Below are 24,173 nucleotides of genomic sequence, written 5' to 3' on the forward strand. Positions count from 1 at the left end.
AGCCGCCATGTTTTTAGTCCCCTGTGCTATTTTTTCCCTTTTCTTGTCTCCTCGTAAGCAGCCATTTTGTTCTGATACAGACGGACCTTGCGAGACCCTGATTGGCTAATCCACCTGTCAATCATGCCCGTCTGAACTTGGGGAGATTCAGTTGGATTTGATGTCCAGACTCACATCTTGGTAAAGTATTTGTGTGTAAGTGCGGTGTATTCCAGATCAATCTAGCTTCAGTTTGGCCTTGAAAAATCCTGACAAACTTCCTGTGCTCTAAAAGTCACATGATAAGGTGACACGTCTCTGGACACGCCCACCTGGTCCTCTGGGTTTCCCCCTCAGGAGATGTCCGAGCCTGAAGACGACCGCACGCTCATGCTCCCGCACCACCTGTCCATCAAACACAGAGAGTCAAAGTTTATCCTGCCAACGAAATCATCCTCTACTGCGTCTGGACTCACTCTGACACAGAACCAGATGGACACAGGCAGGAACAGCAGCACCAAAGATAGGACAAAAACCATGAGCGCCCACTCCAGCGCCCCCAGACTCCTCCTCTTCAGACCTGCACCGTCAACAAAAAAACACTCTGATCTCATTTCCTCATCACAAACAGACCTGGACCTTGTGTTTTTTGTTTCATTCACACATGTTTAACACACAAACGCTGCATATTTAGGCTTCTATCAGACAGAAAACACTCTGTTCCACCTTGTGATGTCATCATGTGGCGATACAGGAAGTGCTCCGCTGTGTTTTTAAACCCCACACGCGTTCATTTCTACAATCATTTGGATCATCATCTACTCAACTAAAATGTAAAAGGAGCCGTTAACGTGGAAACTACCACTTGATGACATCACAAGGTGGAACAGAGCGTTTTGAGCTTTGGAGATGTAACAGACGAATAATAAAGAGTTACTCAAACAGGTACAGTTTTTTACAGCACATTTTCACCCAGGGCCATATCAAGAAAATGGCTGCTCTCAAAGGGCCAGATCTACTGTAAAATAAATGTAACTACTTTTTTAACTTGTTCATAAACTTTCTGTATTTATTACTTATTCAGTTTACAAATATTGCATCTGTATTTCCATAGATGTAAAAAATATGGCTGTATAACTTGCTATCTCCTGATAAACTGATATTTTAAGACAGTCAGACCTTTTAATTGACCTTGTTGTGGGCCACATAAAATGGCATGGCGTGCTACATTTGGCCCATGGGCCTTGAGTTTGACACATATGTTTTAGAAGGTAAGAAAAGCCAATTTTGTGTAACATCGGACCTTTAAACTGAAATGCAAAGGTGGTGCAGCAGGTTGAGTGTTTACAGTTTACCCTCGTGTAAAAAAGTGTAAAAAATAGTTGTATTTTTCCCAAATTAATTCTATTATCTCTATATATTTTGTTGTAACTCAGGGTATAAATGACATGAGGATTTGCACATTTACACATCAACACAAACTTCATGTATAACTGTTGAATTGAGTCTCTATTTTGCCTTCACTCTATGACCCATGAATCTTCTCACTTCATGATGTTGTTGTACATTTTTAGCATTTTAACGTTGATTTCAGTGTTGCCAGCAGGTGTCAGCAGACTATTACAAGTGCTGTCTGCCAAATTTAAATCAAATACAAAATAAACCTCCATCTTGCAGTCCCACTTAAAGGTTTTTAAGGTTTTTTTTCTCTTTTTCTGGCTACTTTTAATACATTCTCATTTCTAAATCACATTAAATAACAGGTTCAGGCTTGACTTTTTTGATATTTTCCAGTCCAGCTCCTTTGGTCTCTGTCCGTTATTGGTTTAGTCTCCAGTTCTATCCTGCAGTCCCAGTGTATCAGCAGTAGTAGTAGTAGTAGTAGTAGTCGTAGTCGTAGTAGTCGTAGCAGCATTGGATTTATTTAAAAATAAACATGACACAAACCAAATATTGATTTTGTTTATGTTTACGGCTGAATAAACTCCTCAGTTTCCGTTGCCAAATCCAAAACTAAATCCAGTCTTGCTGTTTTTAACCCAGTACGAGCGAATGTTACAGCCATTACTCGCTTTGAAGGTGCAATGTGTAACTTTTCTGGTGGGGAATGTGTCACCTGGTTGTCTCCATGGAGATGTTATAGGTTTGTTTGGAATGCTCCACAGTGAGGCATTAAATTGGTTTATCTTGCGTTTATTCAGTTGCAGGTTTTTCAGCTAAAAATATCTTGGAAAAACATAAATTGTCACTGTGAGCGGGGTTGAATCTAGTCTCCACAGATCTGACCTGTAACTCGGCCTGGTAGTGGTACGTTTAATGTCATACTGTGGAACATTCCAGGCAAAGCTTAAACATCTCCATGGAGAGAAGCAGGTTACATAATGCACCTTTAAGTCCATTCAAAGTCAAAGTAACTCACCGTCGTCTTGTCCGGTCGTGATCTCCAAATCTCCAGCGTTCTCCTGCTCCTCCTCTCTCCTCACACTGTCCATGTCCACCACTGTAGCCCTCTTCACCTCCTCCTTCTCCTCCCTCTTCTCCTCCCTCTTCTCCTCCTCTTCTCTCCCTCGCGCTCCCTCTCTCCTCTTCTGGACCCTGGCTGACTTGGAGGTGCTGTTTTGGGCCCGGTGGCTTCTCTCCTTCCTCGGCTTGGGTCCGGAGGTGGTGGAGTCCATGCTGAAAGTGGACGGAGGAGGAGAGAGGAGAGGAGGTGGTTTAGGGTTTAGGTTCTCTTTTGTTTGGAGTCGTTGATGAATTAATCAAGTTTTACGTGGGAGGATCAGAAACACTGGACTAACACGGGATTTAATTAGTTTGACAACAGCTCCACAGTTTGTGAGCGTCTTATCTACTAAACTAAACTAGAAACAAAGGCAGGAAACGTGTAGACATGGGACCAGAGTCAAATTTGGTGTCACAATTATCATTATTCACGACTATATCACCATAATTATTGTTTACAGTTTAAAAATGTTCTGGATATGAATCATTACATTTTTAATCTTATAAATAGGTTCCATATTTACATGTTTGGACGACATTTAAACATCATTATAATGTTTTATTCAATATATTTCAGTAGAGTCAGAGTGAAACAAGACTGAGTGTAAAGACACTGAAATCACCAAAAACACACTGTGTTTAGTGCAGTTTATGGGAGGGCATCTGACACAGAGACAGGAGGACGGGAGGGCATCTGACACAGAGACAGGAGGACGGGAGGGCATCTGACACAGAGACAGGAGGACGGGAGGGCATCTGACACACAGAGTTGTCATATAAGTGTTTATTTACATCACTGTAGAGATTCAGATGAACTTTTTCTTATTGTCCTTAAAATTTCTCAGGTTCCAAAGTTTAAGGAACTTGGTACTTTTCAGTTCACTTCAAAATATACAGTAAAAAGTAAATACAGTAAAAAGTACACACAGTAAAATGTACATAAAGTACAGATGCCTCAAAATGATACTTAAAGAGGAGGTTTTGTGTAAAATCATCATGTTTTCACGTTGTTCCTGAAGAGGTTGTACATGTCGTCCATGTTTGAGTAATCTAGAGATCTCTCCCACAGTGAGCAGTACGAGCCTGTACGAGGCTCCGCCCACAAGTCTACATCACCCGTGTACGAGGCTCCGCCCACAAGTCCACACACTGGTGACAGAAGTACTCAGTTTTATTACTTACGTAAAAGTATTAAAGTACTTGTTTAAAAATGTACTTAGAGAGTAAAAAGTAAAAGTATTTCTCGCAGGTTTTGTCTTATGAAGTTACTTTGTTCTTCCACTTTAACACAAAATATACAAATAAAACATGAGAAAAAAAACATTGATTTATTGTTTTGTTGGACAAAATCAAAATCACGACATTTGGAGATTTATTAGATCAAAATCTGCAAGAAATACTTTTGAAATAACTTTTTACTCTTTAAGTACATTTATAAACAGGTACTTTAATACTTTTACTTAAGTAACTAAACTGAGTATTTCTTCCTCCACTGGTTAACAGTTAATACTCCATAGAAGTGTAATACTCCTCTTTAAGTGCAGTACTTTTACTTTAGTACTTTGTCACTGCTCAAAGTCTCCACTGCAGTGAGGACCAGAGGAGCAGAGTTTGATCCTCCTTCATTTAAACAGGGATTGAAATATGGAAACAGTTTCTCCCTGAAGCAGCAGTTTGTGAAGGAGAAGAGGAGATCTGCAGAATGTGCATCATAAAAGGAGACCAGACCCTTTCCATAGTCCACAAACACCCCCACCTTCTGAGGAGCTCTCTGAGGAGACAGAGGGACAAGAGGAGAAGACCAAGCATAGTACTGATCTTTTTTTCTTAAGACGATGCACCACACTCCATGTTCAGGTCTTAGATTGATCTTTCCCTTCCTGTTGATGGACTCCTGGGCCACTCCTAAACCCCACTTTGTTTTCCCTTTGACCTGAACCTCAAAGTAAAACCTGCCTGAAGAGAAACTCTGTTTTCCTAAAACATTAACACATTTATCAAACCTCAGAGGAGAGTCTGGGAGCTGCTTCCACACACCAGTGTCATGAACCTGTTTAAGATCTTCAGACAGAGCGAGATTAGGATGAGCCGTGTCTGGATCCAGAGTCACCTCCACCGCACACTGCTGCACTCTGAGGAGTTCTGATCTTAAAGACAGTTCTTTAAACTCCTGAGAGAGACTGTTCTCCAGCTCAGACAGAGCCCGGGTCACACTGCCCTCACACGTCTCCGGCTCAAAGCTCACGCTGCTCCACTCCTTAAGCCCAGCAGGGGGCGTGAGTGCAGGGCAGCGCTGTAGAAAGTGGAGGGGGTCATGAGAGCGTGAGAGACGTTCGGCCTCAGCGCCGCTCTGCTCCAGATCACAGATCTCCTGCTCCAGCCGCCGCACCAGATCCTGGGCTCGTCTGTGGCTCCGGCTCTGCTTCTCCTGGAGCTCCTCTAAGAAGAGGTCCATACGCCTCTGAACAGACTGCATGAGAGCAGTGAAGGCCTGCAGCCCCACAGCCCTCTCTCTGAGGGCCTCTGTCTCACTCAGCTCCAGGAGGCTCTGGATCTCCTGGATCTTCTGCCTCCTCTGCTCCACCATGTGCTGGCTCTGAGCCTGAGTCTGCAGCAGAGAGGACCTCCTGCGCTCACACGCCTCCTCCAGAGACAAAAACTCATGGTTCTTGTGCTCTAGAACGGAGCACATCATGCACACGCTCTTCTCATCAGTGGCACAGAAGAGCTCCAGGGGGCGCTGGTGTGTGGGACACATCCTGTCTTCCAGGTTCTCCACAGGCTCCATCAGCTGGTGTCTTTTCAGCCCAGAGACTGTGAGATGAGGCTGGAGGTGGCTCTCACAGAAGGAGGACAGACACACCAGGCAGGACTTGAGGGCCTTCAGCTTGGGCTCAGAGCACACGTCACACTGGACTTCTCCAGGTTTGGACACTTGTGACTTCAATTTTTCAGCCTCAAGTTTAAACTGAGAAACCATCTCCTTGAGCAGAGTGTTCACACTGAGCTCAGGTCTTGTGCCGTAGCTCCTTTTACACAGAGGACATGTGCAGGGCCCATCAGTGTCCCAGACCTGAGAGATGCAGCGTCGGCAGAAGTTGTGTCCACATGGAGTGGACACTGGCTCAGAGAACACCTCCAGACAGATGGAGCATAGGAACGTCTCCTCAGAGCTCCTTTCACTGGTGGAGGACATGTCTGAAACAAACCAACAATAGTTACTATCAAACTAAAGTCTTTTCAAAGTGAAAACTCTTATTGTGACAGGAAAGAGGTGAAGAGCTTTTATTTTGTCAGGCTTCAGGAGGATGTGGTGAGACTGGACTAGAAGAATATGTTAGTGCTGTGACCATAGACTGTTTGGTGGTGACTAATGTCCAACACGGTTACCATGACGACAATAAAAACAATATTTCTTTTAGACAATAGAATGTCATTTCAGCTCAAAAACACGGCAGTGTCCTGAATATTACACTGTTGTGACTATTCGAACTAGAACTCTGGAGAAAAGGTCACTTTTTATCCTGTCCGTGTGTTTTTTTCAGAGTCTTGTTTAAGTTGTGATACTTAAATACTATACTGGGTGAGTCAGGTCTGTGGAGATGCAAGCTCAGAGGAACAACACAATAAACACAACCTAAAAAGTTCCATGCTGTGGCTTTAAATGAGTTCAGAGGTGGGTGGAGTGGACACAAATTGTACTCGAGTAAGAGTAACGTTACTTCAAAATAATATTAGGCCTACTCGAGTATAAGTACAAAGTAGTGGTCCAAGAAATGACTCGAGTAAAAAAGTATTTGTGAAAAGTACTACTGAAGTAAGAGTAACTGAAAGAGTAACTGTCGGGCGTAACATCTGATTCAGAATTTGAAGAACAAAACATTAAATAATGAACAAAATGTGGTATTTTCAAAGAACAGACACAAAAAATGATCCAAACTCCATCAGATCTGAGCTGCAGGAAACACATGTTCAAATCATTTCAGATTGTTCCATAAAACTCAAGTCACTCGTAGAATCACAGAGGGAAGAGGAAGCTTTTACTCAAGTAAGAGTACTTTTACTTCAATACAAATATGACTCGAGTACGAGTAAAAGTGCTGCTGGAAAAGTTACTCAAGTAAATGTAACTAAGTGCTCTTGTAGCTGACTGGCTCACACACTGAGCAGATTTTAAATGTTTGAAGTTTTTGGATTTGGATCAACTCAGAAGTGCAGCTTGTGCAGGTCAAAGGTCAGAGGTTAAGGACTATTGGATTGTGTCATTTGAGCAGTTTGTTTTTCTGTATCCATGACGACCCTGCATGAAGCTAGCTATGCTAACCAGCTAGCTCTGAAATGACACAGAGTTTTTACATCAAATAGAAGACGCTCCAGAGGAAACAGAGCAGAGAGAGGCTTAGGCGCCCCCTGGAGGCTGCTGTGATACTGCAGGACACAGAGGACGTCTAAACTACAGGATGAACAGATTTGACACAGAATAAGACACAGGGAGGGCATCTGACACACGGAGAGGGCATCTGACACACGGGGAGGGCATCTGACACACACGGGGAGGGCATCTGACACACAGGGAGGGCATCTGACACACACGGGGAGGGCATCTGACACACAGGGAGGGCATCTGACACACACGGGGAGGGCATCTGGTCAACAGACTAAAATCTGAAGTTTCTTCTTGACCCATTGCAGTTTGCAGACAGACAGGGCCTTAGCACAGCAGACGCAGTCATCAGTCTGTCGCACCTGATCTGTAAACACTTGGAATGTCCTGGGGCTTATGCAAGGGTCTTATTTGCAGATTTTAGTTGTACATTTGATACTGTACGGCCAAATCTTCTTGTTCAAAAACTGTTTGACTTGAATGTAAGCCCAGCACTTGTGAAATGGTTTTACTCTTTTAACAAATAGATCACAACAAGTGAGGGTTAACAGCACTTTATCTAGAGCAAAACATTGTAGTACAGGTTTGCCACAAGGTGCAGCAAGTTCACACATTTTGTTCACCCTGTACACAAATGGATGTCGTAACAGTCAGCCAGGAAACAAAATCATTAAATTCTCAGACGACACAATTATTGTGAGTCTTCTTCAAAATGGCGACTGTATTTCCACCTACCATCAGGAGATTAGCTCTTTTCTGTCTTGGTGCAGTGAGCATCACTTAACCCTAAATGTGAATAAAACTAAGGAGATGGTGTTTGACCCTCGAGCTCTGCAGATCCATCATCCTGTTGTTATTGAAGGTCGACAAATAGAACAGGTTCTGCCAGGCATCTTTTAAGTATTTGGGTGTGGACGTTGACAACCTGCTCAAATGGAATGTACATGTTGATTTTCTTTGTTCCAACTGTCTCAGAGGCTCCACTTTTTAAGGAGGCTGAAGCTGTTTGGTGTGAGCACAAAAATCATGACCTGTTTTTATAATGCTGTGTTGGAGAGTCTGATCTACAGTATGGTCGCCTGGTTCGGCTCTTTAACTGTCCAATGTAAAACTAAACTTGGAAAAGTGATAAATAAGGCCATGAAGGTGATTGGCAGGAAAGAGTTCCCTTCTCTGCAGGACATTTTTCAAAACTCTGTGCTCGCTCAGGCCAGATGGATTGTGGGGAACCCCTCTCACCTGTTACATGGGGAATATGAAATTCTTCCATGGGGCAGGCTCTATCGGGGGCCTAACTTTAAGAGTAACAGATACAATCTCTCATTTGTGCCCACTTCTGTTACACTATTGAACAAATCTGCACAACAAAGGCACTTAGTCACTTTATTTTCAGTGGTGCAATAACTGCCTGTGCAAAAACTGTGCAATTATGGGCTGGTGCAATAATTATTTGCGAAATGGGGCTTGTGCAATAACTTGGACACTTTATGGTTGTGCACAAATGGATAATGAACATTAATAATGGCACATGTATCTTGAGACTGTGGCCTGACTGTTCTGTATGTGTGAGTGGAAATGGGTTTTTAAGCTGCGGGCAGTGACCCAAGACAAATTTCCCTTTTGGGACAATAAAGTTTATCTTATCTCATCTGCATCTGACACACAGGGAGGGCATCTGACACACTGAGAGACTTCAGTCCCTCGTCTGTTTGAGCAAAACTGATGTTGAATTAAACCAAATAAGTTTTTACATAAACAACAGAATGAATTTAACTTTAGTCGAATTGAACAACAACAACAACAAGAGAAAAGAAAAGAAGAGAAGAGCAGAGAGCACGAACCACGGACAGGACTCACAGTCACAGAGGAGGAGCAGTAGTAGTAGTAGTAGTAGTAGTAGTAGTAGTACTAAAGGGTCTATAAACACTGACCTGTTGAGGGTTTGGAGCTGTTGTGGTGCCCTTGAGCAAATGCAGAGCGAGTGTTTCCTGGTTCAGTCTATTTCCTGATAAGAGCAGAGGGAGGAGCGACTGTGATCTGCCCTGTCCTCCTCCTACAGTCGGACAAAAAAGGATTTATTCAGCCACAACTGTGCAAGTTCTGCCATTTAAAAAGATGAGAGAGAATCCAGGAAATCACACTGTAGGATTTTTAATGAATTCATTGTTAAATTCCTCAGTAAAATAAGTATTTGGTCTCCTCCAAACAAAGATTTGTGTCTCTCACAGACCTGTAAGTTCTTCTTTAAGAGGCTCCTCTGTCCTCCACTCGTTCCCTGTAGAAGGAAATCCACTGTGGAGTAGTGATGGTAAAACCGAGACCTCATGAAACATTGAACCACTTTGAGACGACTGCACTGAAAATGACACACTGCTTCGAATCATTTGACACAGTCAGAAGAGCGACACCTGCTGGATTTGTCTGTAATGCATTTGTGTGGATGTGACTAAAGCTTTTGTGAACCTCCCCCTTCCTCTAATCCCCACTCCCCTTTTCTGTGACTTTTATCTGAATGAATTTTATCACTTCCATTTTATTTTTATTCTCTTATAACTTATTCTCCTGTTTATTATGATACTGTTTTACATTATTTTGTGTCAACTTGTGTTTAAATTAAGTTGCTTTTCCCTCTTTGGCGCAGCTCACGTTTTTTAAATGTGCTGTACAAATAAAATGGCTACTTTCTCATAAAAAAATGTACTTTTCAAACTGGTGTCTTTGTGTCCTGTACTTATGTTTGCATTAGTTTTACTCTGACTTGGCCAACTAAAGAGTTTGCAGCTACAGAGGCTTTTTAAACTGGAAAAATAGAGGAATAAAATGATGTGATTAAGCAACTGGGATAGTGATTGTGCAACTGTAGTTTTTCTGAAATTGGAACATTTTTGGAAAAGGTGTCGGGGATGTGAGTGGGGAAAGGTGAGATACGGTATTTATAAAGTTTTAGAGATTTTCTCTTGAGCACAAATCAAACACTTGACTTTATTGGGGCTTATTAAGTCAAAGTGCTCCCGTGCATATGACCGTGCTCTTTTTGGTGGCAATAGCTGTCCCTCTGTGTCTCTTCCTTACTGTCTCACTCACTCTCTCTTTCTACCACTCAAACTCACTCCCAACACTTACCTAAAACTATGTCTGTGTGTATTATATAGGCCCAGGTGTGTGTTGATGTGAGTCTGTGTGTGTGGTGGAGTGTATCCTGTGTGATGTAATATGTCTGTGTATATAAATGTATCTGTACTAGGTGTAATCTGTTCTTACCTGTTGTATTTGACCTGCTTTAATATAAACTTTCCCTTATTGAATAACTAGTACAGTGTTAGAAATGTGTCAACAAAATCTCCTCCTCTCAAAACCCACAATTCTTGGGGGGATTCAGACTCTTTTAAAGCTCTGACACAATTACAAACCACCCCAACTGACACTTCTGACGTAACGAGGCCTTGGTTTGACTGGTCACGTGATTTGTGGCGTAGTGAAGCGCGTGTCGAAACAACGCTCGGCGACACTTCCGCTTCCGTCTTATTAAAATATCATGGCACAATATTAAAATTAATATTTGTATGGATATTATTGCGTTGTTCATGTTTTTATTTTATTTTATTTTATTTGTATTATTTATTTTATTTTATTTGTTGACGATAGTTTATTTAAATCATGTCACGTGAGATAAATTATAGCGAAGATGACCCACTCCTCTCACGCGCTTCCAGTAAAGTGAATATACTAAAATCCCGTTCTCTGTACAGCCTTAATCAATGTAAGATCATGTTTTTTTTGTTTATTATTAAATTTGATCTTCCTACTCCCGTCAGCGTCCAACCAACAGCGTCACTAGTTCGTCCTGTAGTGACCATCATTTTACCCCAGACGATCTTTGGAACGCGCTCTCGCCTGAAGTTTGGAAGAAAAATATTTTCGTTTTTAATCTCTTATTTTTTAAGGTTTATCGGATGGAAATCATTATGGAGTTGGATTTTGAATCATAATAATCAAGTAAGAAGTAATCCGTGTTTGAAGATTACAAAGCGCTGTTTGACCGTTACAAAATGTCGTGTTTTTGAAGCTGTGAAGAGCTAACGCTGCATTAGCATTAGCATTAGCATTAGCAACGTATAGAGACGCAGGGTAACGTTATTTTCATAGATCCAAGCTAAGGACAGACAGTTTTTGCAGCTATGAAATATTTAAAAGCCGTAACTGTTTGACAAATTCGACATTTTTAATCATTTGTTGCATATTTTGTGGTCAAGCAATTATAAAACATGATGTAAATATGTCAGGTGTGTTAAACGTGTGTGTGCGTCTCCTTTTAGTGCTATTAACTGCAAAATGTCAACTGAAACGGTTTTATTTCTAAATCAAACGTATAAATCATGTTGATATTTAATAGTGTTGATTACACACGAGTTAATTAAGCTGTGATGCTCTGGATCTGTGAAATATTTTATCTTACCTTGAACTCAGCATAATTGAAGTGTAAATAACCAGTTAGACACACATTTCATTTTAAAAAGTCATATTAGTTTGTTTTAAGATTTTTGCTCAAAACCTTGCCTAGTGCCCTCTGCCTTCTTCTGTATGAAACTGGACACTTTATAACACTTTAATATGTCATGTTTGCACTGTTGTTCTGATGTTGTTGTATATATATATATTTTTTATTATAACAGCTATATTTCTACGTTTTTTATTATTATTCTTCAGTGTTTTTATGTTGCATTTTATCACTGAAGTAAGTTCCTAGTTTGTGAGCTGTGTTCACTGACAATGACAATAAAAGTCTTTCCCTGGTTTAACAGTATTATTCAAAGTGTTGACTAAGTTTATAATTTTACTAGTAGAGGTAATTCTTGCAGTTGCCTAGCAACCATTATGTAAATAAAAATCAAAGCTAATCTAATTTACATAACAGCATTATTTGACAAACCATATGACACTTTCTTCAACCTGCGCTGTGTAATTTTCTGCTTGTCTCCATGGATAGGTTATTGCCTTGCCTGAAATGTTACGCAGTATTGTATTAAACATGTCTAGCTACATGGAGACCAGCAGGTGACACCCCCAGGCCAAGCTGAGGGTCAGATCTGTGAACAGGCAAGGCCACTCACAATAAGAATGCATGTTTTTACGTCTCAAAACACACAGTTTAATGTCATACTATGGAGCATGGAGGTAAAGCTGTAACATCTCCATGGAGACAAGCAGGCAGCAGACCCCCTACCAGAAAAGTTGCATAGTGGACCTTTAGATGAAACTTTAAGCTGTCAGAATAAAATTGTAAATTATCCCTGTATTTTGAATGGAATTTTGTGCATTAATGACAAAGAACTCAGCGCTAACTCCTGTATTTCAGCTTTTGTTTTGAGCTTTTTGACTGATGTAAAACTAACTTGGATCTCCACGTGTACGACCCACTGAAGTTCTAACTATAAAAACACTAAAATGGTCACATACTCTTGAGCACAGGTTTGATGCAGTGGAGATGGATCAGGAGGAGCTGTTGTCTAACCTGAAGAAGGATGTGCGTTCACTGCTGCTCTCCTCTAAAGTGGGCCTGGACCCCGAGGAGTTGAGGACAGACTACATCGACATGCTGGGCCACCCCATCCCTCTCCAGCCCCTGGGCTTCAGAAACGTCCTGGACATGGTCAGAGAGATGCCCGATGTGGCCTCCATCGAGTTCAGAGCTGACGGATCTGTTTATCTGAGGGGTGAGTCCTTTTTTATGCAAATATAATTGTAATTCAAATATTTGTTTATTTAGTTATTATTCGAGTAAAAAAAAGCACATATCTAGAACAGAAAAAATGTTAAGTTTTAGTTTTTCTCTCAGCTGTGAGCGACGAGAAAACGCGACACATCGAGGAGCTGGTGTCCCGACAGCGCACGTCTCTGGCCGATAAGAAGCGTCTGCAGAAGAGGTCGGGGAGCTTCTTCTCTCTTCAATACAGACACAGCCCAAAACAGATGCCTCTGCCCAGGAGGGGGCGCACTCCTCCGGCTCTGCCCGCTCAGCTCCGGGCACAGCTCCGCATGCTACTCTCACAGGTACACAAACACATACATATGTACACCCCCCCCCCCCACACACACACACTGGCTCCTGCTTATTTAAACTGTATTGAACTCTTTATTAATGGCGCTGGGTCATATCATATTGTCTGATTCATTTAGGGTTTTTTTTGTTTTCTTTTAATTAATTGCGCCGGCTTCAACTTCCAGAATGAGGTGAAAATCATGCATAAATTTTAGGCCATATTGTCCTTTCCTGTCCTGTGTGACCGTACTTGGCTTTTACCTTGTTGATTAGCTTATTCATGGGTTTCTGGCAAATGATTCCTCCTTTATTTGAAGGATTTTGTGAGGATCTTTTATCATTCATCTAATATTTTGGTGTGAATTGCATTATTGCTATAACAACAAAGGACTGTTGTTGTGCCAAATCTTTCATCAGAAATCAGAAGGGAATCCTTATACCTCAAACCCATAGGTAGCTGGGTGTTAGTTTGTAATGAAACGCAAGACTCCACGCGGTCCGGTAAATTTAAAAAATCCATTCCCCTGAAATTTACAAGGTCCTTTAATCAAAAAAATTATTTGTCTAAAAGTATAAATTCTAATTGGTCTTTTTTTTTTTGCTTGGCTGGCAGTTCTCTCTGATATATTTAGGCTCATTTGACCCGCCTTAGATAAAGACAAAATGGCTTCTCTCTGCACAGGGCCCGATCCTTCTCTCTGAGCTCGAGTCCAGTTTCCTCCTGCGCTTCGGCCACCCTCTGCGCGTCCAGTCCTACGGCTTCTACTCCACGGCCGAGATGCTGGAGGCCGCTCCGGACCTGCTCGCCATCAGCCAGAGCAGACTGGGCTCCGTGCTGTCGCTACGGGTACAGATGCTCCCTAAACCCCTGTACGCCACGAGCAGACCCCCGCCCAGACCAGCGCCGGAGAGGGTCTTCAAAATGCAGCCGAAACCTCCAGGAAACCAAGCTTTGATCACAGTCCCACAGGTGTCCGAGGCTCGTCCCGTCGCCGCGGAGACAGCCCCCGCCCCTGCAGAGCGAAAGGGGGCGTGGCCAGAGGGGGTGGAGCTTACAGGGGCTGAGCTCATAGAAAACATCCCGGAGAATCAGGAGGAGCAGCGCTTTGAAGACCGAGTGCACAAGGTTTGGCTGGTCAAAACCTCCTCCTCGTTCTGTATTCTGAACTTTTCCACACACAGTTTATGGTTGTACAGAGTTTTTAAATGTAGAATGCGAGCCATGTGCTGATTGGTTGTCTACGGTTGTGACGTCATCTCTAATGTGTTTGTGTTTATGTTTATTTATGCAGATTGTAGTTTCAGTTTCTTCAGACAGATATAAGGCAGTGTCCACCAGTAATCTGACCAGAACTGAAGAAGTGGCTCTAAATCTTTTTGTGGAGTTGACAGAATTAAAGTTTTCTTTTACTATGGATCATACACATAGACTGTAAATATAAATGGACATAGCTAACTTGCTAGCCACCACGTTCCAAATAGGAAGTGATCGTGGGCGCGATTCTGGCTCCGATTCGCACATTACAAAACTGTCACCCCTCTCTCTGTAACTGAGTACTTTTGATGAGCCTAACAGCAGCAAAGTATTCAGAATACAGTACCCTGATTGGCCCATACAGCGGAATACTTTACCAGATATATTTTAATTTGGGTATTCAGTATTCTCTCGCTAAATACTCGTTGAAAGTATTATTCCTTTCACTGTGTTTCTGATACATGCCTCTTATTTTTCTACCTAATGCTTAACGGCAAGAGCAGCTTAAACACTTACTGTGGCGGCTTTGCAGATTCTCAGACTTATGTGATGTTTTAGTTGAGCTCTTTTAAGAACGCAAAGTAAATAAAAGACAATTAAAATTACACAGAACAAATGGGGCTATTGAAAACGCTGTAAATACCGGTACATATTGCAGATTCCACTCGGAAGTAACGGGTCAGTAACTTGTTTGTTGCAGCTGGAGGAAGAGTTTCGCCAACAAATCCAGGAAAATGGAGTCGCTGGAACCATAAGTCGGGATTTAAAAGGCAAACTGCAAAAGGTAACAGCAGCTAACCCTTTAAATAACCTTCGTCCAAAAGCAGAGGACAGGAGTGAGTGTAATCTGAAACGTGAATGTTACAGGTCGTAGCGCAGTGTCCAGGGGGAGTGTCCGTTCATGACCTCCCCGTGAAGTACCAGGTAACGCCGCTGTCTCTATTCTGTCTGTGGACCGTAAACCCTGTGTCAAATACTGCACTGTGGTCCTCAGGTGACGTTTGGAGAAGAGCTCCCCCTGCTGGAGAGTGGCTTCGTCAGCGTCACGGAGCTGGTGGGAGCCATGACGGACATGTTCCACCTCCGGCCCGACAGCGAGAGGGGAGAGTCAATCAACTGGACTGTGACCGAAATACAGGACGAGGGGAGCGAGCGCGCGGGTAACAGCCGAGAGATACAAAAGAAAATGGATTGGACTTTGGACAGTTGTGTGAATGTCTGTATTACTTATAGAGCGCATAGTGTTTTAATTTAAATGCGTTTTGTTCCAGTGAATGAGGTGTAAATGAAGCGTAAACTTTATATAACAGAAGCAGCAGACTGACAAACAAAACAGCACTTCAGTTAGAACCAGAAAAGATAATGACTCAGTACCTCAATCATAACGCATCCGTATGAAAACGTTTGCATTTACAGAGGGAGTATTATCCAAAACTTCTACCATGTTACAACGTTCCCTCATCAAAAACATGTCTGAAGAGGTTTTAGAGTGAGTGATCCGTGCATGTTTGAGTAATCTAGCGAACCCTCCTTACAGTTAGTAAGATTCTGTGCAAGGCTCCGTCCACAAGTCTACATCACCCATGCTCCCACACCGCAATTCTCCATAAATATACAGAAACATGATACAAAACTGTACACAGCAACTTGACAAACCTGATGTGATGTGCAACAGGTTTATTAGCAGAACGCACAATGATTGTAATGTGACACTGCTCTGAAGGGGCCAACACATTCACAAAATGAGTTGTACATAGATATTCCGCTGTTTTAGAATATTATTACTCTCATAATGCTGCCAAAAATTGTAACTCCTTCATAACAGTATCATATATAAACTTATTATTATTATTACTTATTGAATTATTTCATATAAAAATCATGTTTGTTACTATAGGAGTGATTAGGGCTGACGGAGCGTGCAAAGTCCAACCGTCTGTTCATCGGTCCCTTCCCCAGTGCCCTGTGTATTGGTACTTTGCTGTGACACTACGCTGGGGGGTGTTCTCCGTGTATGTGTATGGTGGAATGTTCAGCAGTTACCAAAGTGGCACAATGCACACTTAAGCAAAACATCCAAATGGTTTTAAATGTGTCTTAAAACTAAAAAAAAAATAGAAAAACTGGATTTAAAGGGCACATTTCCAGGAGCCTGTGATGAATCCGAGCGTTCGTAGTCCCGTTAAAGATGTAGCGTTAGTCACTCTCCCCTTTTTGTTGAAAATCTAACCAGCATGTGACTGTAATGTTATTTGAGAGGGACTTGCTTAACAGCGAGATTCAAGTCTAACAAAGCCCCAGACCGAGCAGTGCCTACAGTTAGCATCACACTCCCAGGGAACTTTGACGACATCAGCTGTAAAATATCAACGGGCCGCTGTTATGACCCCCGTGTCCACTCCCCACGACCGGAGCGCAGTTGTCTCCACTTTCTAAAAAAAAAAACATGTACGAATGAGGCCCAGTTGTAATGGTTCATCTGTGGAGTCATAGTTGGTCCCGAATGTTTGTTAATCAACTAATGTTTCTCTCCTTCAGCCTCTGAAAGTGACGGGTTCAAGCTGCCTTCCCACAGTTATTACTTCAGAAGTGGACCGTCTCCGTGGGAGGTGGAGGAGGGCGAGGAGGAGGAGGAGGAGGAGGAGGAGGAGGAGGAGGAGATCGCTGCTCTGGAACCCATCGAAGAACAGGACACAGCCAGCAGCGCTTGGCCTCTGCAAACAGTTAAGAATTTGACTTTTAAATACGTTTTTTTAGTTTAAATGCACCCAAAAAACTTGATCACTTATTTATTTATTTACACTGAAAGAGTTCCTTTAAAATGCACTGTACTTTGTCTTCCGAATACAACAGTTTAAAAATCCATTAATTTACTTATTTCTCTGGGTATTAATCTTTAAATGTTTTTTAAATCTTTGTTGAAAACGAATTTTTCTGCACTTGATTTTAACACGATCCGAGCGGGACACTTGTATTGTGTTGTTTCATCGTGTTTTTGCATGTTTTGTTTTATAAGGTTGCACTTTATATCGTCTTTGAAAACACTTTATGCAGCTGTGGTTGTTTTTTAATGTGTTTTATTGTCTCACGTGATTCGGCTCTGTCCACTTTAGCCTCTAAATGCGACTGAACTGCACTGACTTCGTTGTGGCTTAAGCAGGAATCCCATTAATTTCCACGGACGATTTGAGAAAATTTTTGCCGGTGAAACGTGCTTTAAAGGAGGTTCATTTCTGTTAAACGTTGTATTTTCTTGTGACCGACAAGTCAACACGGCGCCAACTCTCCGGAGGCTTTAAAACGGCTCTGTAATTTGTGTAATTCGTGGAGAACTCATTTGCATTTGTCAAGATCGGCAGCTCCGTGCAAAATAACACAACCTGATAATGATGGCGGCGCCCACGGCAACTTCTGGAATAAGATGAATAAATAAACTTGACTAGACACGTGTCACCAGGTGTTTTTCTCGACCGATACTGTCATCTACAAAAACCCTGGGACTTTGGAGCTGATATATGTCCCATCTCCGGTGCTAACCCCCCTTTGTGTGTCTCTGTTGTAGATCTACCCGCCCATGCAGGTGCACAGCTGCCCCGCGGTGCCCCTGGACGCCCTGCAGAGCCAGCGCCTGCAGCCGCCCACGCCCCACGCCTCTCGGGAGCTTGTGGCCGTGTTCGTGGAGGAGGTGGAGACTCCCGGGAGCTTCTACATCCGCTTCAGTGACACGGACGAGGCGAGGGCCATGGAGAACATGATGCTCGAGATGAGGTCAGTACAAAAGAACGAAACCGCGCTTTCTTTGTAGTAGCAGTTCTGGTTAAGCAGGAATCCTGTTCCTTTCAATTGAGATTTTGGGAAAAGTTTCAGCTCGTTTCTGTGTAGACTCTGCACACCTGACTGGGCGACAAGTGCGTTGGAGGAGAAGTATTTTGTCTGAAAGTTTAAGTAAACTCCCGCACACTGTCTCACTCTTGATTCACTTTTATTCTTACGTTTTGGTACCATACCCGAGGAACGTCAGAGGAACCAAAACGTTGTAAGAATAAAAGTGAATCAAGAGTGAGACCGTGTGCAAAAGTTTCAGCATTAAAATGTTATGTAAAGTAGATTTATTTGTGCCAGATGTTCACTGTTTATGAGCAACAACGAGTCAAACTGCACCGATTCTCTGGGAAGCTTCAAAACGGTTCTTTATCTCTATAGAACCTATTTGGTGTCAAGATCGGCAGCTCCGTACAAAATAATACAACCCACATGACGATGGCGGCGCCCACGGCAACTTCTGGAATAAGACGGTCTAGTGTTTTTAATAGAATGTGTGAGGACTGGCATCAGGGGGAGCGTCGGCCCGAGTGTATTTTCAATGTGGGGAGGACAGTCTGCCATTAAACATCGCAAAAGTCCAAACAACAGCAGTTTGTTTCCACATTCTACAAATCTGACCAAATCTATTTAGGTTTTTAGGTTCTGCCTCATTAAAAAAAAGGACGGAACAGTTTAAACATGTCGCCTCTATCACAGTCGCTGCGGGATGATTTTTATTTTGAACAGGGTTTTTACATTTCAGTCAAGTAGGGGACGTCAGTGTGACTTAGTGGAGCGTTCATTCTCTGCGTTTGACCCATTCTCCGATGCTGCTGGACCAACTGCAGTGGACCCATCTCCAGATCTTAAGCATGTTTTGGTCAGTTCTACTTTAGCCGGAGAATTTGACGTGTTGTGCATGTTTTTGGGTCGAAGGGGCAAACCGGAGGAAACCCACTCAGATACAGAGAGAACAAACAAACTGTAAACTCCCGCAGAGAGGCCCGGGACCTTCTTACTGTGCAGCGATTGTGCTTAACAGCCTCTGACCAGATCGTGTCCGGTTTCATTGTGCTGTTGCAGACGGTGCTACGCGTGTCCGGAGGTGTCGAAGCGTTACCGCCTCCCTCCGCGGTTGGTTCGTCAGGGGCAGGCGTGCTGCGTGTCGCCAAAGGGGATGTGGTTCTATCGGGTGGTGATCCATCAGGTGCTCGGCCCGACTCAGGTGGAGGTGTACTACGTCGACTTTGGAGCCATCACTGTGGTGCAGACCTCCCAGCTCAAGTTCCTCAAGTGAGAGAACGAGAAACACAACATTTACTCACAAGCACAGCGGGAAGTACAGTATATGTGATGAATTAAATTAAACTCAGCTTTTGTATCGGGAAACACAAGTGTAATGTCCAGTAAATGTGATGCTCCTCAGGTCGTGTTATTCAGCGCTTCCAGCTCAGGCCGTGCCCGCTTCACTCGCCGGAATCAAACCAACAAATGTGAGTCAGAAACATGATATGTCCCACTGCTCTCATCAGTGTTAAACATAAACTAAACACACTTGACCTTGGACCTTGGATATAGTTACTTTAAAAACACCCAAAGAACTTCTCTCCCCTCAGACCAACACCAAAAGCACACACACCACATTCATGTTGGGTAATGTGGGTGAAGTGTCTTGCTGAAGGACTCAACAGTACAACCCCAACCATTTTAACCCTCAACTCAATTTTTCAGAATTTTGCCTATAAATTTCCCAGTTATTCATTGACTGCATTTTTTTTGTTTTGTTGTTGTTTTTTATCTGAAATGAAACAAGATAAAGCGTTTATTAAATATAACATTTATAAATGTCACATCATGTTCTACGAGAGATTTGCCCAAACTGATCAAAGATAATTGTATTTCTTTATTTTTGTGATTTTTGTTACATTTGGATTGCAGTTTGTTTGGAGACCAGAAGAGGGCAGTGACGCTGTTTTAGCTTCATCAGACAAACAGCTGTAAAACACACAGTGAATATTAAATAAAATCCTGGCTAAACCTTTGTCTCCTGCTCTGTCCATCCTGTGTGTTTCAGGGGAGCTGGAGCCCGGAGGCCACAGAGGACTTTGAGAAGCTGTGCTCAGACCGGACACTAGTGGGCGCTCTGGACTCCTACAGTGGAGACGTGCTGGTGTTGTACCTGTGTGACACCAGCACAGATCATGACCTGTACATCCACTCTGCTCTGCTCCAGAGGGGACACGGGACGGCCTGCAGCCCCTGGGCCAGCGGCACGGTAACACACGCACACTCACCCCCACGCACGCACACACACGCACACACGAACATGGAGTAAGATGATAAAAGTAAACTCTGATACTGAAACTTATTGAAACTAGAAACTGTATTGAGCTGGAACAATATTGAAAGAAAATTACACAACTAGGACAGGAGCTGGAACTCGTAACTATTTGGCTAATTAATTAATAGCGATGTACTTGATTTTTACCGTCTTAAAAATGTGAAACTCAGAACTAGTTTAAACAGTTTGCAGTGGAACGACGTTACTCCACACTGACCTTATGTGTTCAGAACATCCTAATTATTCACCACGATGAGTTTAAAAGTGCTTTACCCAACTTTCAGACACCAGAGGCCGGGATTTGTGACAGTAAACCTAATGAGCGTCATGCTAACCTGCACTTCCTGATTATTGGACAATAGAAAGGCTGACATTTTGACCTCAGTAGCTGCTGGTACAGTTTGTCTGAACTGGGGCGAGACAAGTTTTGCTCAAATACAGGGGAAAAAAATCTGGTACAAGACCTTTAATCTATCAGTTAATTAGATTGTAAAAATGAGATTTGCTCAGTTTGGCTCAGCTGAAGCTAAAGTGACGGCGCTTGAGACAAAATACGTTTTTCATCACAAACCCTAAATGTACAAGCATGTTTCCTGTGTCATTCTGGTGTAATTCTTGCCTGGTCCGAGTCATAACACATGGCACGTTTAGGAGTCTGTGCGTAGTAATTTAAACACCTGAAACTACAACAGATGAGATGATTTCTGTTCTTTAAAAACAAGTCTCTCACATATAAAATTACAAGCTAGCTACACAAGCTAGCTAGCATTAGCCAACAGTTTTTCAGTTAGTCTCTCACCTTTTTGTTGAAAATCAATCCATGTGTTTTTGTTTGTTTCTTTCTCAAGTTTTCAGACAATATTAAACCTGTTCTGGCTCTGTTTGCTAATATGTGCAAAGTGTCACCATGGTAACTGCTGAACATCCCACCACAGGGGTACATGTGGCACACCCCCAGCGAGACGTCACTGCACAGCGTCGGTGGAGCGAATCAAAAATCTCGCATCTACTGACCGATATTATCCTGACATCTCTGTAGATTTCAGACCTACATATAATTGTTCTGTATTATTTAAAGTTTCCGTTGTGTTTCCTCGCAGCTGTGTCCTCACATCACCCCGGTGAGTCTGTACCTGGGGGAGGGGATGGTGGATCTGCCGGACCCCGAGGTGTCCGACCCCCGTCCGGAGCAGCCGGGACCCCCTACGGCAAGTCCATCAGACACAACTCATAAAAAAATGAGTCGTCGTCGTCGGTTTAAAGAGGAGGTGTTATGTCAAATCAACTTTTTGGACCGTTCTACTTACAGATTTTGAAGTACGACATATCGCTGAAGTGAATAAAGACGATAAACGATCATATTTAAACTAATTTACGCCACTGACGCAATAATCCTAGCACAGAATTATCCCCAAAAAACTATTCTGAATGTGTAATATGGTTAAAAACATGAACTGCAACACAGACGTCCCCCACAGCTCAAATCAAATAGAAAAATAACAAAAAAAAGTTCCCCATTAGTGCAAAGTAAACAAACCCACGATAAATACTGACGTCTTAAGAGTCTTGTTCCATCAAACACATGTTGAACCATAATCTGAGACCGTGTTTATGAGGACAGGTCTGTTTGTTCCATGTTATAACGTGTTTAACTGTGATGGGGGAGTGACTCAGAGCACTAAAAACAAAACTGATGTGTTGTTTTGGGTGAATATAGCATTTTCAAAACAATAGAAGGAAACGCGGTGATCTAAATTTATGTGTTACAGTTAATACCCCATAGAAGTCAAATACTCCTCTTTAAGTTAAGTTTTTATCTTAGTTTTGTGTTTATTTTGTTTTACATTTTTGTGTCACTGTAAAACTATTTTTTTGTGAACCGCAGCTTCTGAAGATCACTTTACTCTTTTTGTTTCAAGCCAGACTACTAAACAGACATAAGAAAAGGAAAAAAAAAAACATTTCCACCTGTGCTCAGTCTCTGTCAGTTTTATCGGGTTGGATCCAGTTGAATCTAGTGGCACAGTCCCATCTCGAGTGTTCAGAGCCTTTTATTATTCTGTGTAGGATTCTGAAGTATTTCATTCGCTGCGTTCAGATTATGTGATCCACGGCTCTGTTTGACTTTGTAAATTGTTCCGGTTTGAAGTGCAGTCTGATGGTGGCGCCGAATCGTATTTAACGAGTTGACGTTTTCGACCGTCTGGTGATGAACAAATCCTGGAAACAAACGGCATTTTGTGTAGCGCAGCGAACCGACGCAGCACAGTGTGTAGTTTTTTAGCCAAAATCTGACTTTCGTTGCGTTTATTACAAACTTACAGAGCTTGCATCTCCACAAACCTGACTTTTATTTACGTGAACGTGAGCTTTTGTTGTATTGACTTTTTTTTCCCAACAGGAGGAGGAGGAGAAGGAGAAAGAGGAGCAGCAGGAGGAGGAGGAGGAGGAGATGCCAGGTCTGGAGTTAATCGAAAACAGGGAGATGATGTCACCAGCGCAGGTCTCTATGTGTTTACTAAATCCACGCACGTCTAAAACATCAAATTTGTGTTTTATTAGTTTATTCTCACAGGTACGGCGCTATTTAAAGTTGCACTGTGTAACTTCTGGTGTTTGTTTTACTCGTAACTGTTGAACATTCCAGGCCAAGCAGTAACATCTCCATGGAAACAAGCCGGTCTTTTCTTTCTCCAACACAGTTTTGCCAAGACCTGTTTATCTCACCTGTGCCGACTCTCTAACTACAGTATTTTTCAGATTATAAGTCGCACCAGCCAAAAAAATGCAAAATAATGAAGAAAAAAAACGTATATAAGTTGCATTTTGTTGGGGGGGGGGATTTATTTTACAAAATCCGAGACTGGTACAAGTCTAGAGTGCAAGAGAGAGAGTCTAGAGTGAAATTATACACTCAGACACGACTTATATTTCTGAGTATAAATCGCAGCCCTGGCCAAACTACGAAAAAAGTGCCACTTGTAATCCGGAAAATCCAGTAAATGTTCCTAAAGCTGCGCCTTATCCGAATCCTTATTAACCTCCTGAGACCTGACGTCCTCATCAAACACATTTTGGGTTGTTTAGGCCACAGTGCAAATTTTTAGAAGAACAGCAACAAGAACATGTTCAATTTTGAATATTTTTAAGAGTTTACAATATTTAATTTTTATTTTTATTTTATTTGTATTTTTTTTTCTTTTTTTTTGTATTTTAATGTATTATTTTGTATTTAATTTTTATTTTTAATGCAATTTAATTATTTTTTATTGTATTTTAATGTATTATTATTTATTCTTTTTTTTTAATTAATTTTTTTTAATTAATTTTTTTTTTTTTTTTAAAGGCATATGTCTTCCTGCACCTGTCAGTAGCACTTCAAATGAGACACATCCATGTTCCTAGAAACGCAATTGTTTCTCATTTCGTTTTTTACACTCACAATACACAACTTTTACAATACACAAAATTTATGTGTTCAGGCACTTAATAGTTTTTGCAAATAAAGTCCTGCATGAGCTCAGGTCTCAGGAGGTTAAGCTGACCGTGGTGATGGTGGTGCCTGTGTGACATGAGCTGTTTGTGGGGAAAAAGAAGCGGCTCTGACAGATACATTCAGTCTGTTTTGAAGTTTGTGTCTCGGTTTTTACAAATCAAAATGTGAAATGAGTTAATTATCAGCGGAGATGTTTTTTTCATTCTGTTACCTCACCTCACAAACCCCGCCTCCCCTGAGCTTTAAGTCATGTTCTGATGCTGTTCCCTCCTCACAAACAGACCTGGACTTGTTTTTGTTTCATTCTCACATGTTTGAGTAACCCTGGATTATTAGTTTTTCTTTATTTCCAAAGTTTAAAACGCTCTGTTC

At 42.1% G+C, this 24,173-nt stretch overlaps 2 protein-coding genes across 2 annotated transcripts; one reads left to right on the forward strand and one right to left on the reverse strand.

Annotated features, from left to right (window-relative positions):
- Positions 1 to 3,110: 3,110 nt before the first annotated feature.
- Positions 3,111 to 8,858, reverse strand: LOC129456164 (E3 ubiquitin-protein ligase TRIM21-like). The gene is made up of 2 exons (XM_055221071.1): positions 8,797 to 8,858; positions 3,111 to 5,679 (listed from the first exon to the last, which is right to left on the reverse strand). The coding sequence occupies exon 2, from the start codon at positions 5,675 to 5,677 to the stop codon at positions 4,031 to 4,033; it is 1,647 nt and encodes a 548-aa protein (XP_055077046.1). The 5' UTR covers positions 5,678 to 5,679; positions 8,797 to 8,858; the 3' UTR covers positions 3,111 to 4,030.
- Positions 8,859 to 12,340: 3,482 nt separating this feature from the next.
- On the forward strand, positions 12,341 to 21,644 carry tdrd5 (tudor domain containing 5). Its single transcript, XM_055221567.1, has 14 exons — positions 12,341 to 12,579; positions 12,702 to 12,916; positions 13,588 to 14,031; positions 14,861 to 14,944; positions 15,028 to 15,084; positions 15,155 to 15,320; positions 16,699 to 16,790; positions 16,833 to 16,883; positions 17,723 to 17,928; positions 19,048 to 19,257; positions 19,391 to 19,457; positions 20,039 to 20,239; positions 21,406 to 21,513; positions 21,615 to 21,644. The coding sequence occupies exons 1-14, from the start codon at positions 12,351 to 12,353 to the stop codon at positions 21,642 to 21,644; spliced, it is 2,160 nt and encodes a 719-aa protein (XP_055077542.1). The 5' UTR covers positions 12,341 to 12,350.
- The last annotated feature ends 2,529 nt before the right edge of the window (positions 21,645 to 24,173 follow it).

Source organism: Periophthalmus magnuspinnatus, chromosome 4, assembly GCF_009829125.3.
Source record: "Periophthalmus magnuspinnatus isolate fPerMag1 chromosome 4, fPerMag1.2.pri, whole genome shotgun sequence".
Lineage (NCBI taxonomy): Eukaryota > Metazoa > Chordata > Actinopteri > Gobiiformes > Gobiidae > Periophthalmus > Periophthalmus magnuspinnatus.

Excerpts from the sequence above, each read along its gene's own strand:
- LOC129456164 (XM_055221071.1), bottom strand. The coding sequence starts at position 5,677 with ATGTCCTCCACCAGTGAAAGGAGCTCTGAGGAGACGTTCCTATGCTCC.
- tdrd5 (XM_055221567.1), top strand. The coding sequence starts at position 12,351 with ATGGATCAGGAGGAGCTGTTGTCTAACCTGAAGAAGGATGTGCGTTCA. Across the intron at positions 16,791-16,832 it reads TGGAGGAGGGCGAGGAGGAG|GAACCCATCGAAGAACAGGA; the intron begins GAGGAGGAGGAG and ends ATCGCTGCTCTG. Across the intron at positions 17,929-19,047 it reads AACATGATGCTCGAGATGAG|ACGGTGCTACGCGTGTCCGG; the intron begins GTCAGTACAAAA and ends GTGCTGTTGCAG.